The 18,626-nt window shown below is 40.9% G+C and overlaps 1 protein-coding gene across 2 annotated transcripts in view; it reads right to left on the bottom strand.

Moving 5' to 3' along the window:
• Nucleotides 1-3: 3 nt before the first annotated feature.
• Nucleotides 4-18,626, bottom strand: part of prkg2 (protein kinase cGMP-dependent 2) — a 37,737-nt gene continuing 19,114 nt past the window's right edge. The window contains exons 7-19 of one of the 2 annotated variants that reach the window (XM_082556061.1): nt 18,164-18,241; nt 12,899-12,993; nt 11,832-11,900; nt 11,451-11,549; nt 10,592-10,742; nt 9,895-10,031; nt 7,886-7,975; nt 7,660-7,801; nt 6,288-6,451; nt 6,013-6,135; nt 5,708-5,770; nt 5,112-5,178; nt 5-4,150 (exon numbers count right to left, since the gene is read on the bottom strand). In XM_082556061.1, coding sequence (XP_082412187.1) covers nt 4,055-4,150; nt 5,112-5,178; nt 5,708-5,770; nt 6,013-6,135; nt 6,288-6,451; nt 7,660-7,801; nt 7,886-7,975; nt 9,895-10,031; nt 10,592-10,742; nt 11,451-11,549; nt 11,832-11,900; nt 12,899-12,993; nt 18,164-18,241 — 1,374 coding nt within the window. In that variant the 3' untranslated portion in view covers nt 5-4,054. Of the gene's footprint in view, nt 4,151-5,111; nt 5,179-5,707; nt 5,771-6,012; nt 6,136-6,287; nt 6,452-7,659; nt 7,802-7,885; nt 7,976-9,894; nt 10,032-10,591; nt 10,743-11,450; nt 11,550-11,831; nt 11,901-12,898; nt 12,994-18,163; nt 18,242-18,626 lie in introns of both variants that reach the window. The other variant, XM_082556062.1, reaches the window with a different exon arrangement.

The raw sequence follows: 18,626 nt of genomic DNA, 5'->3' as shown, positions 1-18,626 counted from the left end.
TGTCAACCTTTGGTTATGAAATGCTGTATCCCATTTTAAAACAAAGAAAAATACTTAAAGTTCATGTATTTTCTCCCTCTGTACCTCCTGAAAATAACACAAAATCTGTTTCTGAGGTACAAGTACCAAAATTCAAAAGTTTATCTGTATGTACAGGGATGTTTGTGTGCTCCCTTTTTATTAGATTATTTACTTTTTGTTCATATACAGTGTATATATATTTTTTCAGGATCGCGTCAGACAAAGGCAGGTATAGATACAGTGTAGCACATTATGTGTGCTGATTAGCAATCCAGTTAAGTTCAATCACTTTGTCTTCAACCACTTTAAAGTGTTAAAGTCAGCTATTTAGCTGCCTCCCCACATATCTGTTATTACACTATAACATTTGATTAAGAACTTTCGAACATATTCATAAAATTCAAAAGCTTTGCCTGATTTATATTTGGCCAATCGCATAAGGTCATCTTCTCAGTCATCTTCCAGCGTGGCTGCTATTTTTAGATCCCTCCCCGGATGTCCAGTTCTGACAAATTTCACTGTCCGTGCTGCGATTTCTCACCAACCTCAGACTTCTGCTTCCAGCTGACCCAGATTTTGTATCTCGCACTGTCACGGCTGATGAGAGCTGGGTCTGCAGGTACAGCTTAGCAGGTTTTTAGCTGTCCAGTTTGAGTGCAAAGTACACTCGACAGATTTGCTTTTCTAAAAGGTTGAAGCACACCCACTGAAGGGTTGAGGAATCACCATTTTGACGCAGTGGAATAAATCCAGCACATACCAGAGGTACAATTACATAATGGGACTTCCTCTGAGAGAATAGCAGCCACGCTGAAAATGGTCCAAAGTTGCACAACAAGGTGAGAATGGATCAAACTTTTATTGATCCGTTCTCATAACTTTATGATCACACCCCGTGGGCTTGCTGGCCTAAACTGTACTAAGGTAAACATGTAGCAACGTGTGAGAGCTTGTAGATGTAACACAAGAGTGTGAAACATTTTTAAAAGTGAAAACAAAACTTAAAATGTTTTCTACATTTTATCTTACAGGCCCGTGAATTTTGCATCATATTTACCTTCATAAAACTGCACTTTCACTCATGATACATTTCCATTTTTTGTTATGAGAATCTTCTGATTACAATGCAAGACATCATGAGTCATTTAAATAAACCAACAACTTCCACTCTCACGCACAGACCACTAGCTTCATTTGTCAGAGAGAGCTCCGCTGACTGCCATTAACCAAAATGCCTCTGCTTTTACCATCAGATCTGCCTCTGCAGTAATGACAGTAGAATTTGTGAATTCAACGTCTAAATCCACCTCCGGTTTTCCATTGCAGCAACAAGTGGGCCACTGTAGGACGGCCCACATCTCTGAGTGTGATCCAACCACAGGTAAGACCTCTTTAGGGCTGTTGAAAGGAAAAGGAAATATCTGCTGTGGACTAGAACCTCCAGATCAGCCCAAAGGAAATTGGAGTTAATGCCACTTTACTAATAAAATGAAAAAGTTCAAATGTTAAACCGATCTGTTTGAAGGGATTGTGTAAATGCAGTTAAAAAACTCTGTCCTGAAACAGCACTGCTCCTCCAAACTCACACATACATTCACCAATCAGAGGACACATTTACAATATACATGATATTTACAAATTCACTCACCCGTTTTTTTTTTAAGGTTTATATAAAGGAGCAAGTAGGTTAGATTGTATAAACTGTGTATTTCGGATGCTTGTGCTTTATATTATTGAGTATATACACAGAGACGTGGTACCTCAAATGTTTAAAATGGAAAACACACCAATTTAAACCCCAGGTTCCTCAGAATCACCTCACAGTAAACCCTAAACATATTCTGCTCACTTCGGCCTCTGCTGTTCCTCCTCACATCATCAACGGCTCAAACGTGTCTCCGGCTCAGGAAGCCCACCGCGAGACGCTCACACTTTATGATTCAAGTGGAGAGAAGGTGTTCCTGTCTTTGTTTGTCATCTGTGACAAAAGTGAAGAGGCTGTGAGGATAACACAGTTGGCACAAGGAGCTACAGATGCTTCATGGATGTTTCTGTTGGGGTTCATATCCAGCGTGTGTTGGTTTTCAATGCAGTGTCATCTCCTCAAATTCCCTTTAGCTGTTAGAAATAAAGGCCGCATCGATGTTTCTGAAGTAAAAGAGCAATTAGGGAATTGAAAATAAGAATAGTATGACGTATGGCAAAGAATGCTGAGCTGAATAAACTCTTGGTCCCTCCAAAGCAATCGGTTATGAAGCTCGATGACACCATCCGAGTGTTTCTGGACCATCCATAAAATGTACTGTGCCTGAGGGCAAACTTAAAAAAGCTTGAGCTGTACCCAATAACTTCAGGAAATCAAAAACTACAAACACGGCAGTGAATCATTTCTGTAATTTCTGCATGTCTGTAGTTACTCTAATGTGATGTTAGCACAATAAATTTTGTTTTTACTGTTTTTTGTGGGTATTACCAACTGGAAAGCTACCCTGAAATGCCCACATTGCCACTGGGAGATGTTTTTAAGAAAACAGTGCACGTTCAGGATTGGTTAAAGTGCACGTTCTCTTTCACCAGCTCTAAAATAACTCACAGGGTTACTGTGCTTTACAGAGGGGCTCAAACTTCCACAAGGGGACAGTTACATGGAGGAGTTTATTCCCAGTCACAGTGCTGGCTGTTATCACTTCCCATGTGTTTATATCGCCCTGTTGCATGGGATCAACTCTCCTGTAGTTTTGGTTAGTTTCCTGCCCCTCCCTGAGGCTGGTTCTGCTTCTCTACCTCGTGTGATCTTTGAGGTTCTCTCCGTAATACTGTAGGGTCTTTAGCTTATAATGTAATGAGTCTTGAGATGACAACTGTTGTGAACTGGGCCTATATAAATAAAAATAAACATTTTAATTGAATATGGGGTGGAGGTGTTTATCCAGCACACCACCCTGGTGCAGCACATATCAGCAGCAGATTATAGAGAAGCTCATTAATCTTTATAATAGCGTTATTATGGACTCCTAGTGTATCCCAATACCCGGTTCCAGGCTGACGGCTTCATAACGAGCTGTTTAACTCTGCAGTGAGCCGATGAAGCAGTTTGTGTGGCATTTTTGTTACCGAGTGTCTGCGGCTGCACGAGGTGTTGAACTGATAATATGGCTTGTGACTCCCAGTTGCTGATGAGTGTACGTCATATAGAAGGTATAGAAAGAATTTTATCCTACTGTGATGCTAACCTTACTTATTCTAACTATGAGAACCTGTTATATTCCACAGTAATACCACAAATTGAGCTAGTTGATTCTGTGCAGCCACAGTAGCCCTGAGTGTCCTCTTAGCCCACTAACATTAGCCAGCTAAGGAGTGTTAACTTACCTGACTTAATGTGATTCAACACAAATATTAGAAATCTTTCTTTTTTGTTGCATAACGGGGCTACATCTGAAGTTTTGTCTGGGTTAATGATTAATACATTAATCCTGTATGTCAAGCTAGGCAGCTTCATGCTAATTAATGTGACACTGAGCACCATTAACCAGAACCTTCTGTTTTGTTGGCATTAATAAAATCCTTTCTGGTAATGTTCTTAATCTGCTTCTGGCAAATGTCTTGGTGGTGGCCCGACTGCTCTGAGGTAAAAGCTTTTGCATTTCACATCCAGTTTTGTTCGAATGTTGAACGCTGACACGGCTGTTGGAGCAGCTTAAAACTGTTCTGAATCGCTTCGATTTTTCTCGACATCTTTGTCAAAAATAGTGTGAAACAGAGAGTAAAAGAAAAGTCAAGCAGTAAACCTTTACACCTTTGAAGGCTTCCATTCAAATGTGCACATGTTGTATGAAGATGCAGGAGCAATACGGGTTTACCTTTTGGTAATATCCCATTTTCAATTATCTGTCAATCTGTGACAATCATAAAGCTGCTAAACCATGGCTGAGGTGATGTAAAGTCACCTGTAAGTCCACTTTTGCTGTTAGATTTTAGTTGTTAATGTGTGCAGTGGAAGGAAAATGTTGGAAAGATGGAGGAGAAGCCCTCAGAAGTCCATGTCCCAACCAGACAGCTCATCAGGAGGACTGTCATCATCTGGAGGGTAGCTGTCGAAGTAACTGTGATCTGTTGGTCCTGTAAGCTATGGAGCAAAGGAAGGAAGAGGAGAGAGAGATGGTTAGCAAAGCATTGAGTTGGTCTGAAATCAAATAGTAACAACTGATGGGGCAACAAAATTCAACATGGCATTTTTAAGGTTAATACAAATTCCCTTTGGGGTTGTGTCAGGAAGGGCAGCTGGAATAAAACTTAAATCAAATGTGGAGCTACTTGCTGTGGTGACCCCTCGTGATAAATCACTACACATGAGCGGGGGACACTGGTTTCCTTTTCCAATGTGGAACAGTATAAAGTGTGCAGGAGGCAGAAAGCATGATGGCCATGTCTTGCTGAGAATTCACCTGACAGTTACCTCCTTTATCCTTATTAAGCCCATTTTTCCACAACAGGAGCTATAAGACATTGGGTGTGCGTTCATAACACACACGTAAGGGTAAGAAGGAAGAAATGCCTGCTGTGGGACAGGTATTTCTGTGCTGGAAGAAAGCTCCTCGGGCTCTACACTGACTGGCTAAAGTCAGATAAGCAACTACAGTAAGATTTTTGGGGAAATCAAGCAATCAGCACTTGCTAGATTAAGAAAAGCAGAAAAAATGGAAACTGGATGAAAAATAAATCTGAACTCCATCAAAGTTCCTGAGAGATTTTATAGAGACAGGAGGAGGCTGGAAGAAAGCTAGAAGTGAACTAAAGATTGGCAGCGGTGCTGGTGTAAATGAAGTGGTGAATCTGACAAATTGCTCTGGGAGCTGCCTCATCCTGTCTGCTGTAGCTGCTTTTATCTTTTGTCCCGGCCTTCACACTGAAGTGCAGCTCAGACAACAAAAGGAGAGACAAAGTCCCGCGATCATTGTTTCAGCCGGCTAATATGCCTACAGGTCTCCTGCACACTTTAAACAGCAAACAGATATTTTGTTCTGAAAGTTTAATCACGCTTCAGTCATGACGTGGAACTACAAGTTACAAGTTTGATCACAGCTTACTTCTCTTTTCAGTGGCGATGGTAACGTCCTTGCCTTCAGCCCCTCCCAGTTGAAGCCATTAAACCACCTTCAGATACATTAGAGAAAACACACATCTGTAAGTGTATTTATCTTCTCACATTTACATATATGAGTTTGACTCTGTCAGAACAAACGCAAAGTAGGAAACGTCCCAATTTAAAGTTTGAACAGTGATTCGAGTGGTTGTTAAATGTCACTTGTTCTGGATCAAGAACTCTTTCTGTACATTTTACTTGGACTTTGACTTCTATTCCTGGCTCAGTATGGAAAATGAGAACTAGGTCAGCATCACGTTTAAGAACAACATATCAATCCCTGCATTATGAGTATATATTGTTTCCTGTAATGCGGTAGCCTCATGCTGTCTTTGTAAAGGAAAAAGGCAAGTGGCAAGTTCAATCATTTGATAAGCCTTGACGATGTTTGCATCCGACTGCTCTTGCACACTGTTCAGTGATTATCTAATTGTAAAGGCTATGAACCACGAGCCTTCATCCATAATGTTCAATCAGTGCTAATTTGTGGAACTAATCTTCCCGCTGAGATCCACAACAAATGAGTCAGTTCCTACTTACCTGTGCTTCTTAATATCAGTTATTCCATTTTTGAGATTACCCAGTCGCTCTGAGGGGTTCCGCCTATAAAACAGATCAAAGTCAGGAAATTAACTCTTCACCAAATTACTGTGCTAGTTCCAAGATGGTTGGGTTATGTTTTCCTGCTCTGTTGTTCAGAGCTTGAAGAAAACTGTTTAATGTACCTGGGTGTCAGGTATACTGAGCACATCAGCCATCATCAGACTCTGTCCTGAAAATCTGAATCGAGAATTTTGTGTCTACTTAAGCTTCAGGTATGTCGGCCTGCGCATGTGAGTGTGTACCTGCATAGCTTGCGTATGAGGTCCTCCGGTCTCTTTGTTATCTTCTTCGGGAAGTCCATCTTCTCAATGCCTCTCAAGATGAAAGTGTACGTCATCATCTGGTCAATTCCTGAGAACGGAGGACTGTGGAGTGAAGAAAAAATCGGCAGATATTCAGCAAGCTTTTAGCAGTACTTTGTGTAAAAATGACTGCAGGTCAGTGGGCAGAGTGAAGTGGATGAGTGAAAGGATGATCTTGCTGCAGATTGGAATCACAGAAGAACGCGTGCTCTAACCTGCCGGTAAGAAGCTCAAACACCAGGATGCCCAAAGACCAAAAATCCACACTGAAGTTGTGGCCTTTGTTGAGGATGATCTCTGGTGCCACATACTCTGGAGTGCCACAGAAGGTCCAAGTCTTCTGGCCACATCTGATCTTCTTGGCAAAGCCAAAGTCGACCTGGAAAAGGAGAGTTTAGTCTTTAAAGAGATGTTTACTGTCAGCCTGTCAGCATACAAGTATACAGTAATGTTGAAACTTTTAAAAGTCCTCTGGGGAGCCTTTAAGGCTTTTCCACAAAAATACCTGCCTACATTAAAAGCCTTACTCTTTAAGAAACCACTGTGCTGCTTATGTCTGCTTAGATGCCATAAAACATCCTGACGTCTAAGCAGTTTTATCAGACACATGAAAAAGAAACCAATCAACAAAAAATGTGTTATGTGACATGAATTTCTCCCTAATTCATTGTTTTCTTATCCATCCTACTTACTGTATCCATAACTAGCTTGTCATAGCATTTGTTCACTGCCCTGCTGGGTCAGCAGACGTGATGTTCATGTGTAATGAAGCTATAATGTTGTGACGCTGTCAAAGTTTGATTTGCTTTCAGTAAATGTGCCAGTAACCACTAAAACTGTAGTTACAGTGCTCCCCCTTTCTTTTAGTAGCCCTTTTAATTGCTTACTACCAAACTATTTAAACTATACTTCATACTGCATGCACTGGTGCACGTTATTAAGACAGTGGCCAGAAGTCGAACCCAGGACCTTCTTGCTAACCCTTGTGCTACCATGCTCCCATTCTTATATTAGTGAATAATTCACCATATGTCACTAATACATGACATACTTGGCAGAACACTAAACTTGTGACTCAAGCCACAAACCCTAAAAGCACCTGTGAGTCACAGATCAGGGCACGGTAGAGCTCACCGCACCCGCAGAGCAGAGGAATTAGCTGCATCAATTTGCACAGCATTTAAATGGATGACGCAGAACGTGGGTGGAGAAAAAAACAAAGCAAAACGCTCACAGACCTGCCAAATGTCAGGCGCACACACAGGTGTGACCAAAGGAAATGTTTAGTTGTGCCTGACAGACTTTTTTGGTCGCAATTAACTCATTCACTGCAATTGACGTCTATAGCCGTCAATTGCAGTGAATGAGTCAATGGGTTTAACTCATTCACTGCCAATGGCTGGCAGTGAATGAGTTAAGACCAAAACGGTTGCATCCTGGAGTCTGGAAACACACATTTTGATTAAGCCTGATGACTCCAAACTATAAGAAATGCACTGGTCATCAAAGCGGGAGGAACATGCTGACAAGTGTTGTTCTTTCATGGTTCTGAGACAAAATGCGTTTACTTTCTGGAACTAATCTCACCAGTTTGATGTATCCTTCAGAATCCAGAATGAGGTTCTCAGGCTTCAGGTCTCTGTAGAGGACACCTTTCCGGTGGAGGTACTCGAAAGCCTCCGTGACACAGCCCATGCAGAATTTAGCAGCAGATTCATCAAAGCTGCCCCTGAAGACCAAAACCCAAACATCCTATTAAAACCTTTTGCAGCTTTTGTGACAGTGGCTCCAGACAATGGTTGGCATCTCCTACCTGTCCCTGAGCAGACTCCAGACCTCTCCACCCAGACAGGCCTCCAGCAGCATGTACACATATTTGTTATCCTTGAATGTGCGATACAGTCTGGAGAAAATGAAACACAAACAAGTTTAGCTTTAAATACAACAAATGCCATTTTATCATCATTTGAGATCAGCATTAGTCTTTTTATTCCTTTGATTTATTTATGTGGTTGACGCAGTTTCATAAAGAACCCGACAATATTTGAGACTGAAGACAACCAGACGTGCAGCTGGTGAAAGAACCATCAGGGGCAGACAACTGCTAAGACTCTCAGGTCTAAAAGATTTGCACATATTTAACCAAATCACTTTCTGAGTTATAATTCGATACCATCTGGAAAATCTAGTATTTATTCTATTTTGACTCCACTGATATTTTGGTTTTTAAACATGTCATATTTGCTCAATCAGCCATGAAAGTTGAATGAAAATGGCAACAATTTTATATTAAAGTATTCTTTATGCTATATTTATAACAGTATTGTTAAATTCAACTATCACATTCAAAATAATCAGTAGTTGTCATTTACAATGTGAATTTTCTTTTGTTTGTTTTAGTGTGTGGTCAACAGTGCTCTTCTCCAAGAAAGTAACAAAAAAAAGTAATCCCTTTACTGATTACTTATTTTCAAAAGTAATTAGTTACTTTATTACTTAGTTACTTTTTGAAAACATGATACACAACCCGGATAAGTAATGAAGCAATAGACCTTTCAGCCAAATTCTGTTTTTCTGCATAATCCATCATGTAAAATTGAATCAAATGAAAAAGTCTCTTTTGAAAACTTGTTTTATTAGTTTTAACTTTATGCAAAAATAAGTTTTCTTCCCACACAGAGTGAACAGCGGACGCTAATGTTTTTGTCACTTTTTACGGAATCAAAGTAATGTCAGTACTTCCAAGCTTTAAACTCTGCATGGTCGCACGCGCTTAACGTCATTGTCACGAGACACTCTCACAAACAAAATCACGATTTAGTAACGCAGTAATGCAGCGTGCTTACGGGAAAGTAACGGTAATCTAATTTTTTTTGCAATACTAATCCCTTACTTTACTCATTACTTGAAAAAAGTATTAAAGTATTACAGTAACGCATCTCTGGTACTCAAATGTTGGACTTTGCAGGAGTGCTGGACTTTTCTTGATACTGCCTTGATTTCAACGTGGGGAAAATCAGGTGGGTCAACGGCTCGTTTTTCAAAAAATTATATCTTGAAAACTGTTTGATAAATGATGCTAAAACTGCACAAAAATCATTGTATATGTTTAGATTGTAACATAAAATTGACGGTCTAGCAGAGGGCTGCTAGATTACCCATGAAAAGCAACAAAAATACAAAATATATGATAAACAGGAAGCAGGGCACCTAAATTATTAAATTTCGCCCGAGCTGTAATTATCACATAAATGAATTAATTCTAGCTTAATATATGAAGTAATGTTTTCAGATTTTAGTGTAAATAGGAGCCTAGATCGACATCCGTGATTCAACATTAAGCTTAAAGGCTCTTAAAACTGCAGCGTGGGTGTCAACCACTACACCACAGTGCCACCGTACGTAGCCTTAAGTCTTACATCACCCGACGTCGGTCTTGAAAACAGATTAGGAATAAAATAGGTACACAGAGTGTATGAAGAGGAGGTTAGCTGGATGAGCGTTACAGAAGGTGAAGAATGGCTTTAATATCAGAGTCTGTTCCACTGCATACGGTGAAATCGGATCATCGTAATCTCACAAAAGACAAAGAAAAGCTCCTGTTGCAATATTTCATAAGAAATAACCACATTTTCTTAGCAGACATCTCAATATCCCCTGCTATTCTACCCCACTGAGAAGATGTAATCTGCTCAGGTCCCCGACGGTGATCTCATCAAAAACTAATAAGCGCAGCATTGTGTTCCCAGACTAATGGAGCAGAGATTCATCATGTAGGATAAAAAATGGAAATGAGTTCCAAGGCTGGGCAAGAGGACGCACTTGACTATGAAAGGCGAGCGAGCCTCCGCGAGGATCCTCCTCTCTGAGTGGATGTGTTCTTCCTGCCTGTTGTCCACCACGTGCTTCTTTTTGATGATCTTGAGTGCAAAGGTGACATCCTCAGTCTTCACCTTCACCTGCAGATGGACATGACAGGGTGGGTGTGACTCAGCACAGACCTCAAACAGCAGGCATGGTTCCCATGTAAACATTAAGTTTACTCCTACCCATGAAAACACCGTCCTAATGAACTTTCAGTAGAGTAAATTGATGCACTATCAAAATAATAATTTCTATATGAAGAAGGTCAGATTAGATTTTGCCAGAAAACATCTAAAAGAACCTGCACAATTCTGAAAAAAAGATTCTTTGCAAAGATGAAACCAAGATTAACATGATGGGAAGAGAAAAGGATGGAGAAGAGCATCAACCATCGAACACGGTGGAGGTTACTAGTGTTTATTGATGGTGTTACTGCTGATACAACCAGCAGGATGAAGAGTGTGTAGGACTACACTCTCTGCAAAGATTCAAATGCTGCAAAACCGGTTGCGCAGCGCTCATGGATAATAACCCCAAAAAGAAATAGGATATTCTTCAGTAGGCATTCTCAATCCAACAGATTGCATTTTTTTCAGTTACTGCAGACAAACTGAATGCTGGAAGATTCTCAAACTCACCAAAGGTCAGCTCTTACCAGTTCTACTCGTCCAAACCCGCCGACCCCAAGGGTAGCAATGACCTCCAGGTGATCAAAGGGCCTGGATGAAGAGAATTCGGAAACCAGTTCCTTCAGCTGGATGACGTCAGGAGACAGAGGCTGACTTTGGTGGCGTGACACAGACCTCCTGGATGGAAGACACAGACAAAAACAGAGTGTCTACCTTAACCTAAACATTTAGCAAGAGAAGCAGTAGATCATAACTACTGTACATCTGTGAGTGGAGTTTTCACATCTGTATCTTTCAAATCATAATTTATTACAATTTAAGTGAATATCTGAACATTTCATCTGCTGACAAGTGAGCCAATGAAAACTTTAACAGAGAAAAAACAGCTAACAGACGAGTGCCTCAGATGGCGAACACCAGCTTATGTTTTCATCAGAATTTTGAGCGAGTCTTCTCCTCGCTGTATTATCCGTAAAGTGTGTTTGAAAAGGGATGAATGTGTAAAGCTCACAGAGTCGTTGATAGAAGTGGAAAAGTTCGATGTGGATGCAGTAAGAACAGAAGGTTTTCAGTACTCGTTAAATACCCCGGATAAGAAGGATGGTGTGTCACGTTTCTACTTTAACTTGGTAAAAACAGCTAAACTGAAACAAGAGGTAAAAAATCTAAGCATGAAAAAAACTATAACGTGAATCTCCTTTGCAACACAAAAACTTAACAACCTGCAGACATTGTATCAACCCAGAAGCTGAGAATAATTAAACATTGCAGTGATGTGCAGTTTGTTTTGCAATAAGTAGTCATTTCTCTGTAATGCAACCCATTTCTTTTTCCATGCTCAGAACATTTTTGTTCACTGTCGTGAACATCGGGTGCTGCACCTACTTGGCATGTCTCTTCTTGTCGTCGCGATCGAGTGTTGCCACGTACCCTTGGAGGTACTTCTGCAGCTCATTGAAGGTGCCCACCGTCTGATCAAATGTCCTAGAAAAAAGACATCGGCACATTAGCAAACGAACCACTGGAATGTTGGCTGATTCCAAATCTGAACTCAGATCACTGATAGCGATCGAACACAGTGAGATAACGAATGAATTTTTGTGGGAAAACGTCTGGAAAAAGAAAATGTTGACACCGGCTGAAATGTATCAGAGTACAGCTTTGTTCTTCATCATAGACTGGCGTCTTTGTTCAGAGTCATTATCGGGTGAACAAAAGCATGTCTTTTACAACCTTTTAGGCATTATTTTAAATCTCAATACTCACTCTCTGTCGATGACGAGGCACTCCACCCCGTTCTCATCAGCAATGATATTGGCAGACCTGACGTCGTCACTGAAAGAGATGTGAATCACATGCACACAAAAACTAAGACAACTGTACATTTTACAACTGTTTTCATTGTGAATTTGGCATTATGAAGCTATTTCTACCTCTGCCCACATTATGCTTTTGTGTGTTTTTTCTGTGAATACAAAACTTGAAACATTTTTAAATCATTCTGATAAACAATTCACTAAAATTTAGTGAATAAAAAGTTATTCATGGTTACAGATTTATCGGTGGAAAGTTGACAAAGAGCCTTTAAAGTATAAAGATTTAAAATATCATGTCAGACTTTTAAGGTCAGTAGATTGATCTGAGGGTGCTATAAAGCCACTTAAAACTATGTTTCTTACTGCCATTGTTTGTATTGACAACATATCGGGAATGATGTCTGGGATCTGAAATATCACGTTACTTTGGACCTCTGACCTCATCTACAAGGTCAAATAAGATCAAACTTTCATATAATACTTTTTAAAATGGTTTTCAAAACATGTTTTTAATTTCTACTATCTTTGTTTATTGCTGCAACATTTAGGAAATGATACTGGCATAAGGAGATTCTAAACATCACATAGTTTGCATCCAAATATCATGTCACATTTCTTTTTCTTTCTTTTTTATGTGTTATGGCTTTAAAGACAAAAGAATGAGCTGCCTAATTAGTTCTTACATATAAAAGAAAACAAAAACAAAACCCTTCCCTTAAAAACACAGAGAGAGTGAGCTGGTCCTTGTTTGTTTATGATGCATCGAAGAGGGCTCCACATGATTTCCAAAGCTGTGGTTGGTTCATTTTTCAGATTTTGTCTGTATTCACTAATTAATTGTTTTGCACTATGTTATCCTAGCATTGGTCTCGGTATTGAAGCAGGTGCTGCGTTGTGTTACCTCCCAATCCTTACCTTTAATATTCATCTATATAGCACCAGTCCACAACAATCCCCTGACGCTGTTTGAATATTTCAGTCTTTTGTTGACATGACCTGACTGTTGCTGTATTTTACCTTATAAGTGCTTTTTCTCCAAAGTAGTCTCCCTTCTGCAGCGTGTTGATGATCTGTGGCAGCTTGTGGGCCTCGGTGGTCTGGGTCACTTTCACCTGCACAAGACAGTTTGCTGGATGTTCATCTCTTCACCTCCTACAGACGCTTTGATTTTCTCTAATTTTTTTAAAGCACTATAAAAACATAAAATGCTAAAGAACTGAAACAACAGACATAACCTACCTTCCAAATGTTTGAGGTTAGTTTAAAGTCTTCTCTAATAGTACATAATCTGAAATGTCGTAGATAACAGTTACTGATTAACATTTTGTATAATCAGGCATGATTTTTAAAGCGACGTCTACGTGGACCCGTTTTTAAAATCCTCTCTCCTCCCCTCTAGGTTTGTTAAACAGGCAGAGACTTTTAACAAACCTGTTTTCTTCAAAAAAATTAAATAGAAGACATTGACACAGTCTGCAGTACTCTCTTCATAAATCCACACAGTCAGGCCTCCATGGCCTTTAATGAAGCTTCCAGATGAGAACCTGTCTGTCTGTCAGACGATGATGTATCGCTGTTCTTTTTCTCTTGCTACTTCGGTTCAATCTAGTTTGTCCAGTTTGCAGGACAGATTAGATCTCTTTGCTAGCCTGAGAAGGCCTTGGTGTCCCTCCACTTCTGGCAGAGCTGGATGGGGAGCTGGTAGCTACGTAGCTTTAACACAACAATTTCTTCAAAATTGTTTTGGATTTCCCCTTATCTCACCTAGACGACTGTGTGACCCATGGCCTGGTTTTTCTCCTATTTTTTTTACACAGAAGTGATGTTTGGTGAAAGCAGGCCCTCAAACTGAACGAATTTATTACTTCCAGGCTGGACGACTGTAATTCATTATTATCAGGATGTCCAAAAAACTCACTGAAAAGCCTTCAGCTAATCCAAAATGCTGCAGCAAGAGTCCTGACAGGGACTAGAAAGAGAGAGCATATTTCTCCTGTTTTGGCTTCCCTTCATTGGCTTCCTGTTAAATCCAGAATTGAATTCAAAATCCTGCTCCTCACATACAAGGTCTTAAATAATCAGGCCCCATCTTATCTTAATGACCTTGTAGTACCATATCACCCTATTAGAGCACTTCGCTCTCGCTCTGCAGGCCTACTTGTTGTTCCTAGAGTATTTAAAAGTAGAATGGGAGGCAGAGCCTTCAGTTTTCAGGCCCCTCTTCTGTGGAACCAGCTTCCAGTTTGGATTCGGGAGACAGACACTATCTCTACTTTTAAGATTAGGCTTCAAACTTTCCTTTTTGCTAAAGCATATAGTTAGGGCTGGACCAGGTGACCCTGAATCCTCCCTTAGTTATGCTGCAATAGACGTAGGCTGCCGGGGGATTCCCATGATGCACTGAGTTTTTCCTTTCCAGTCACCTTTCTCACTCACTATGTATTAATAGACCTCTCTGCATTGAATCATATCTGTTATTAACCTCTGTCTCTCTTCCACAGCATGTCTTTATCCTGTCTTCCTTCTCTCACCCCAACCGGTCGCAGCAGATGGCCCCGCCCCTCCCTGAGCCTGGTTCTGCCGGAGGTTTCTTCCTGTTAAAAGGGAGTTTTTCCTTCCCACTGTTGCCAAAGTGCTTGCTCATAGGGGGTCATATGATTGTTGGGTTTTTCTCTGTATCTATGAAGCGCCTTGAGGTGACTTTTGTTGTGATTTGGCGCTATATAAATAAAATTGAATTGAATTATAATGAATGATTACATTAACTATTAATTTAATGTTACAGTGCGTACACAAATGTGCTTTTAAGGAGTGTACTTAATTATACCAAATGGAACATGATGGGCCCAGTGTGATGTGGTGGTGTTGAAGTACTTTATGCTTTCCTGACTTGCTGTTTGAATAGAAGCATTATTTGCATATCAGACGTCTGGATGCTGGATGTTCATCTCTTCACCTCCTACAGACGCTTTTAATTTTCTCAAATTTTTTTTAAAGCACTATAAAAACATAAAATGCTAAAGAACTGAAACAACCTTCCAAATGTTTGAGTTTAGTTTAAAGTCTTCTCTAATAGTACATAATCCGAAATGTCGTAGATAAGTTACTGTCACGGTTTGCGGGGCAAGCCGTGTGGAGTTGAAATAGGACCCAAAATGCGGCAGCTCTGGTGCAGATGAGTGTTTATTTGACAACCGAAAATACAAACAGCAACGGTGTGGGTACCATGAAACAGGAAAACCTAAACTGGGTAGAACTAATAACACAAACCAGAAACGAGGATGCAGGGAGGTCCGGGGAAATACATACGGGAAGACGCAGGGAGACCGAGGGGAAACAACACAGACGAACCAGCAACTACTATGACAGAAGACACAACTTAAATACACTCAGAGAACACAGGGGGATTACATACAGGTGGGGACACAGCTGGGAGTAATTAACATGACGAGACTAGGGAGGCAAACTGAAAACACTCACATAAGACACAGACCTTCACAATAAAACAGGAACTTACACATGAAAGGACACAAACTAAGAAACGCGGACTAGATACAGGAACACACGGGCAGAACAGAGTAAACACTAACCAGAGGAAGAACAGAACCAAAATCGCGAAGAGAAAACACAAAACGCTGGGTCAAAAGGACCCAGGATCATGACAGTTACTGATTAACATTTTGTATAATCAGGCATGATTTTTAAAGCGACGTCTATGTGGGCATAGACAGACCCGTTTTTAAAATCCTCTCTCCTCCCCTCTAGGTTTGTTAAACGGGCAGAGACTTTTAACAAACCTGTTTTGTTCAAAAAAATAAAATAGTCTGAAACTCAACATTTTTTCTGTAGAAGACATTGACACAGTCCTGCAGTACTACGTAGCTTTAACACTCTTCGAAATTGTTTTGGATTTCCCCTCATCTCACCTAGACGACTGTGTGACACATGGCCTGGTTTTTCTCCTATTTCTTTTACACAGAAGTGATGTTTGGTGAAAGCAGGCCCTCAAACTGAACGAATTATAACGAAGATTACATTAACTATTAATTTAATGTTACAGTGCGTACACAAATGTGCTTTTAAGGAGTAGTGTACTTAACATGGAACATGATGGGCCCAGTGTGATGTGGTGGTGTTGAAGTACTTTATGCTTTCCTGACTTGCTGTTTGAATAGAAGCATTATTTGCATATCAGACGTCTCTGATTTTCCTCTTCAAACTGTTGCCTGCTCGAGCTGCAGGCTTCCACCATTCCACGCCTGCAGCCTGAGAGTTGTCAAACCTTTCAGTAATTTGTGAAGCACTGAAAACCAGCGGCCCACCCTGGCCGAGGTCAAGCATCCCACTGGTGGCATCGTGGTGCCGAAAAAATGCCACAATTACATCACAGCCGTTATGGTCAAAGCGTGCTTTAGCTAAGTGTCCCATTTGACCCCACTGACCTTTACTTCCCTGTTTTTCCTGATGGCAGGCACTCTCAGATGTTATTTCTACCCTCGTTTGGGGGGGTTACAAAGAGGAGGGGTGGGGGGCATTTCCTGTATTAGCCCCCTTCTTTCCAAACAACATGTGTCTCTCTTTGGTTTGGTTTGGTTAGCTTAGCGCTGAAGAGCTGCAGTCTCGGATCAGCTCATAATGGCATTTTGAGAGTCCCCGTGGACAGCTCTGGTGTCGGGTTCCCGACTTATCAGACAGACTGGCGGGTGAGTCATAGCCCTACAACTCCCCAGACTCACGTACAGTTTGGTCAACATACTGGTCGACATATTGGACTGTTACTGAGGGAAGACACTTATTCTGTGTGTGTTTTATCTTGTCTTTGGGACATTTTCTCTCTTAATGATTAAACGTTAAACGCGATATGAGGCAGGTATATTACCAAGATGCTCCTCTTTCTTTTGTTGGAGATGTGCTTACTATAAAACACTGCTGTATGCAGCGTCGTTTTCATTTGTGGAAACCAGATTGAAGCAACGTCCTGCAAAGCTTTGAGAGTCGAGCGGTGCTCGAGCAGCTGTTTGGCACTCAGGCTGAGTAACAAGAGCTTTTGCTGCAAATACGGGAGCAGCATCCGGATCCGTGCAATGGAGACATCATGTAGTCTTATCTCACCAAAGCACTTGAGGATTTATTCTATTGTTGGAAGACAGGATTATGGCTGGTGTCCCTAATGAGTGCCATTGTTGCAGAAAATGTCTCAGAAATCTCTGCAGTGCAGCTCATGCGTTTTATATTTTTATAACTGACAATAGCAAAAACTATGAATGACAAGTTAGACTGACTGGCAACATAGAAAGCATTTACTATTTTTGATTAATAATTCTTAAAGTAAAAGTAGTAATGCACTGATGCTATTCATAAAAATGATCTAGTTTGGTTTTGGTGATTAGTTTATTCCAAAACTGCAACAACAGCAGCATCCTGCTCAGTCATGAAGCAAATATCCACAGAAATGACTGCTGAGGGCGAGGATGTACGGCTTGTTTCTTTTTGAGAACGACGGGTTATTATTAGCGTCAACATATCCCAGTTTACAGCTTATGAATGACAGGTTAGCCAAGCTCCAAAGCCCCCATTTGTTTGACTCTTTGACTCTATTTGTAATCATAATTTGCAAAAGGAGGATCAGGCTGTAATAAATAAGACTTACAACTAGTAACTGAGACCACGAACTCAACAAGAAAATGTTTACGAAGGTCGTGAATCAAGTGAGAAGTTGGATTGTTTTCTCAAATACTTCTAATAATAATGATAATAATGGATTGCATTTATATAGCGCTTTTCGAGAAACCTCAAAGCGCTTTACAATACCACTATTCATTCACTCTCACATTCACACACTGGTGGAGGCAGCTACAGTTGTAGCCACAGCTGCCCTGGGGCAGACTGACAGAGGCGAGGCTACCATATCGCGCCATCGGCCCCTCTGGCCATCACCAGTAGGCGGTAGGTGAAGTGTCTTGCCCAAGGACACAACGACCGAGACTGTCCGAGCCGGGGCTCGAATCGGCAACCTTCCAATTATCAGACGAACTACCAACTCTTGAGCCACGATCGCTGTCAATAAGACACCCCCAAAGAATCTCCCCCTGCTGGCCAGTAGAAAGAATGCAGGTTTAAAGCACTTCTGAACTGGCTTCACTTCACAAAGGCTAAATCTTTTCTTAATATATAGTGTATCGGTGTCAGAAGCAAGTTTAGGTTAAACATAACCCTAAATTATCTTTGAATCATGTGGCTTTGTGTTCGTGCAGCTTGTTCAACAAACGACAGACACGTTACCTTTCCTTGTGCGATGATGTAAAAGGTGCTGCCCTCCTCTCCCTCTCGGATGACGTACTCGCCTTTGTCATAGTATTCCTAAAGGGAAGGAAGGGTGTGAGATCGGGGGAGGACAACCGTCAGAACTGAGACGTTGCATTGATTTAATCACTGGAGCAGCCGGTCTGATTCCTGGTAGCCGGGCCCTGCGGGCTGAGAGCAGCTGTCAGTGACGCTCAGTCATTCAGAGCCTCTCAGCCTGCTGTTCAGCAGAGATTTTCAGGGCTCATGGGGAAAATGAAAATTAAGTCAATAGAAAAATATTAATTATGATGTTTTTAATGTCTGTTAATGGGGGCTTGAGTTAGGATGAATTTGTCAGCCAATTTGTGTTTGACACATGTTTTAAATGAACACTGAATGAACCTCAAATGAATGCTTGAAATGAGGTACAAATATTTTCCGCAGAGAGGGCTGAAATTAA

This window comes from Aulonocara stuartgranti (assembly GCF_965226115.1).
Source record: "Aulonocara stuartgranti genome assembly, chromosome: 12".
NCBI lineage: Eukaryota > Metazoa > Chordata > Actinopteri > Cichliformes > Cichlidae > Aulonocara > Aulonocara stuartgranti.
The sequence above is the reverse complement of the archived record's forward strand: the minus strand, read 5'-3'. Positions and strand labels throughout refer to the sequence as shown.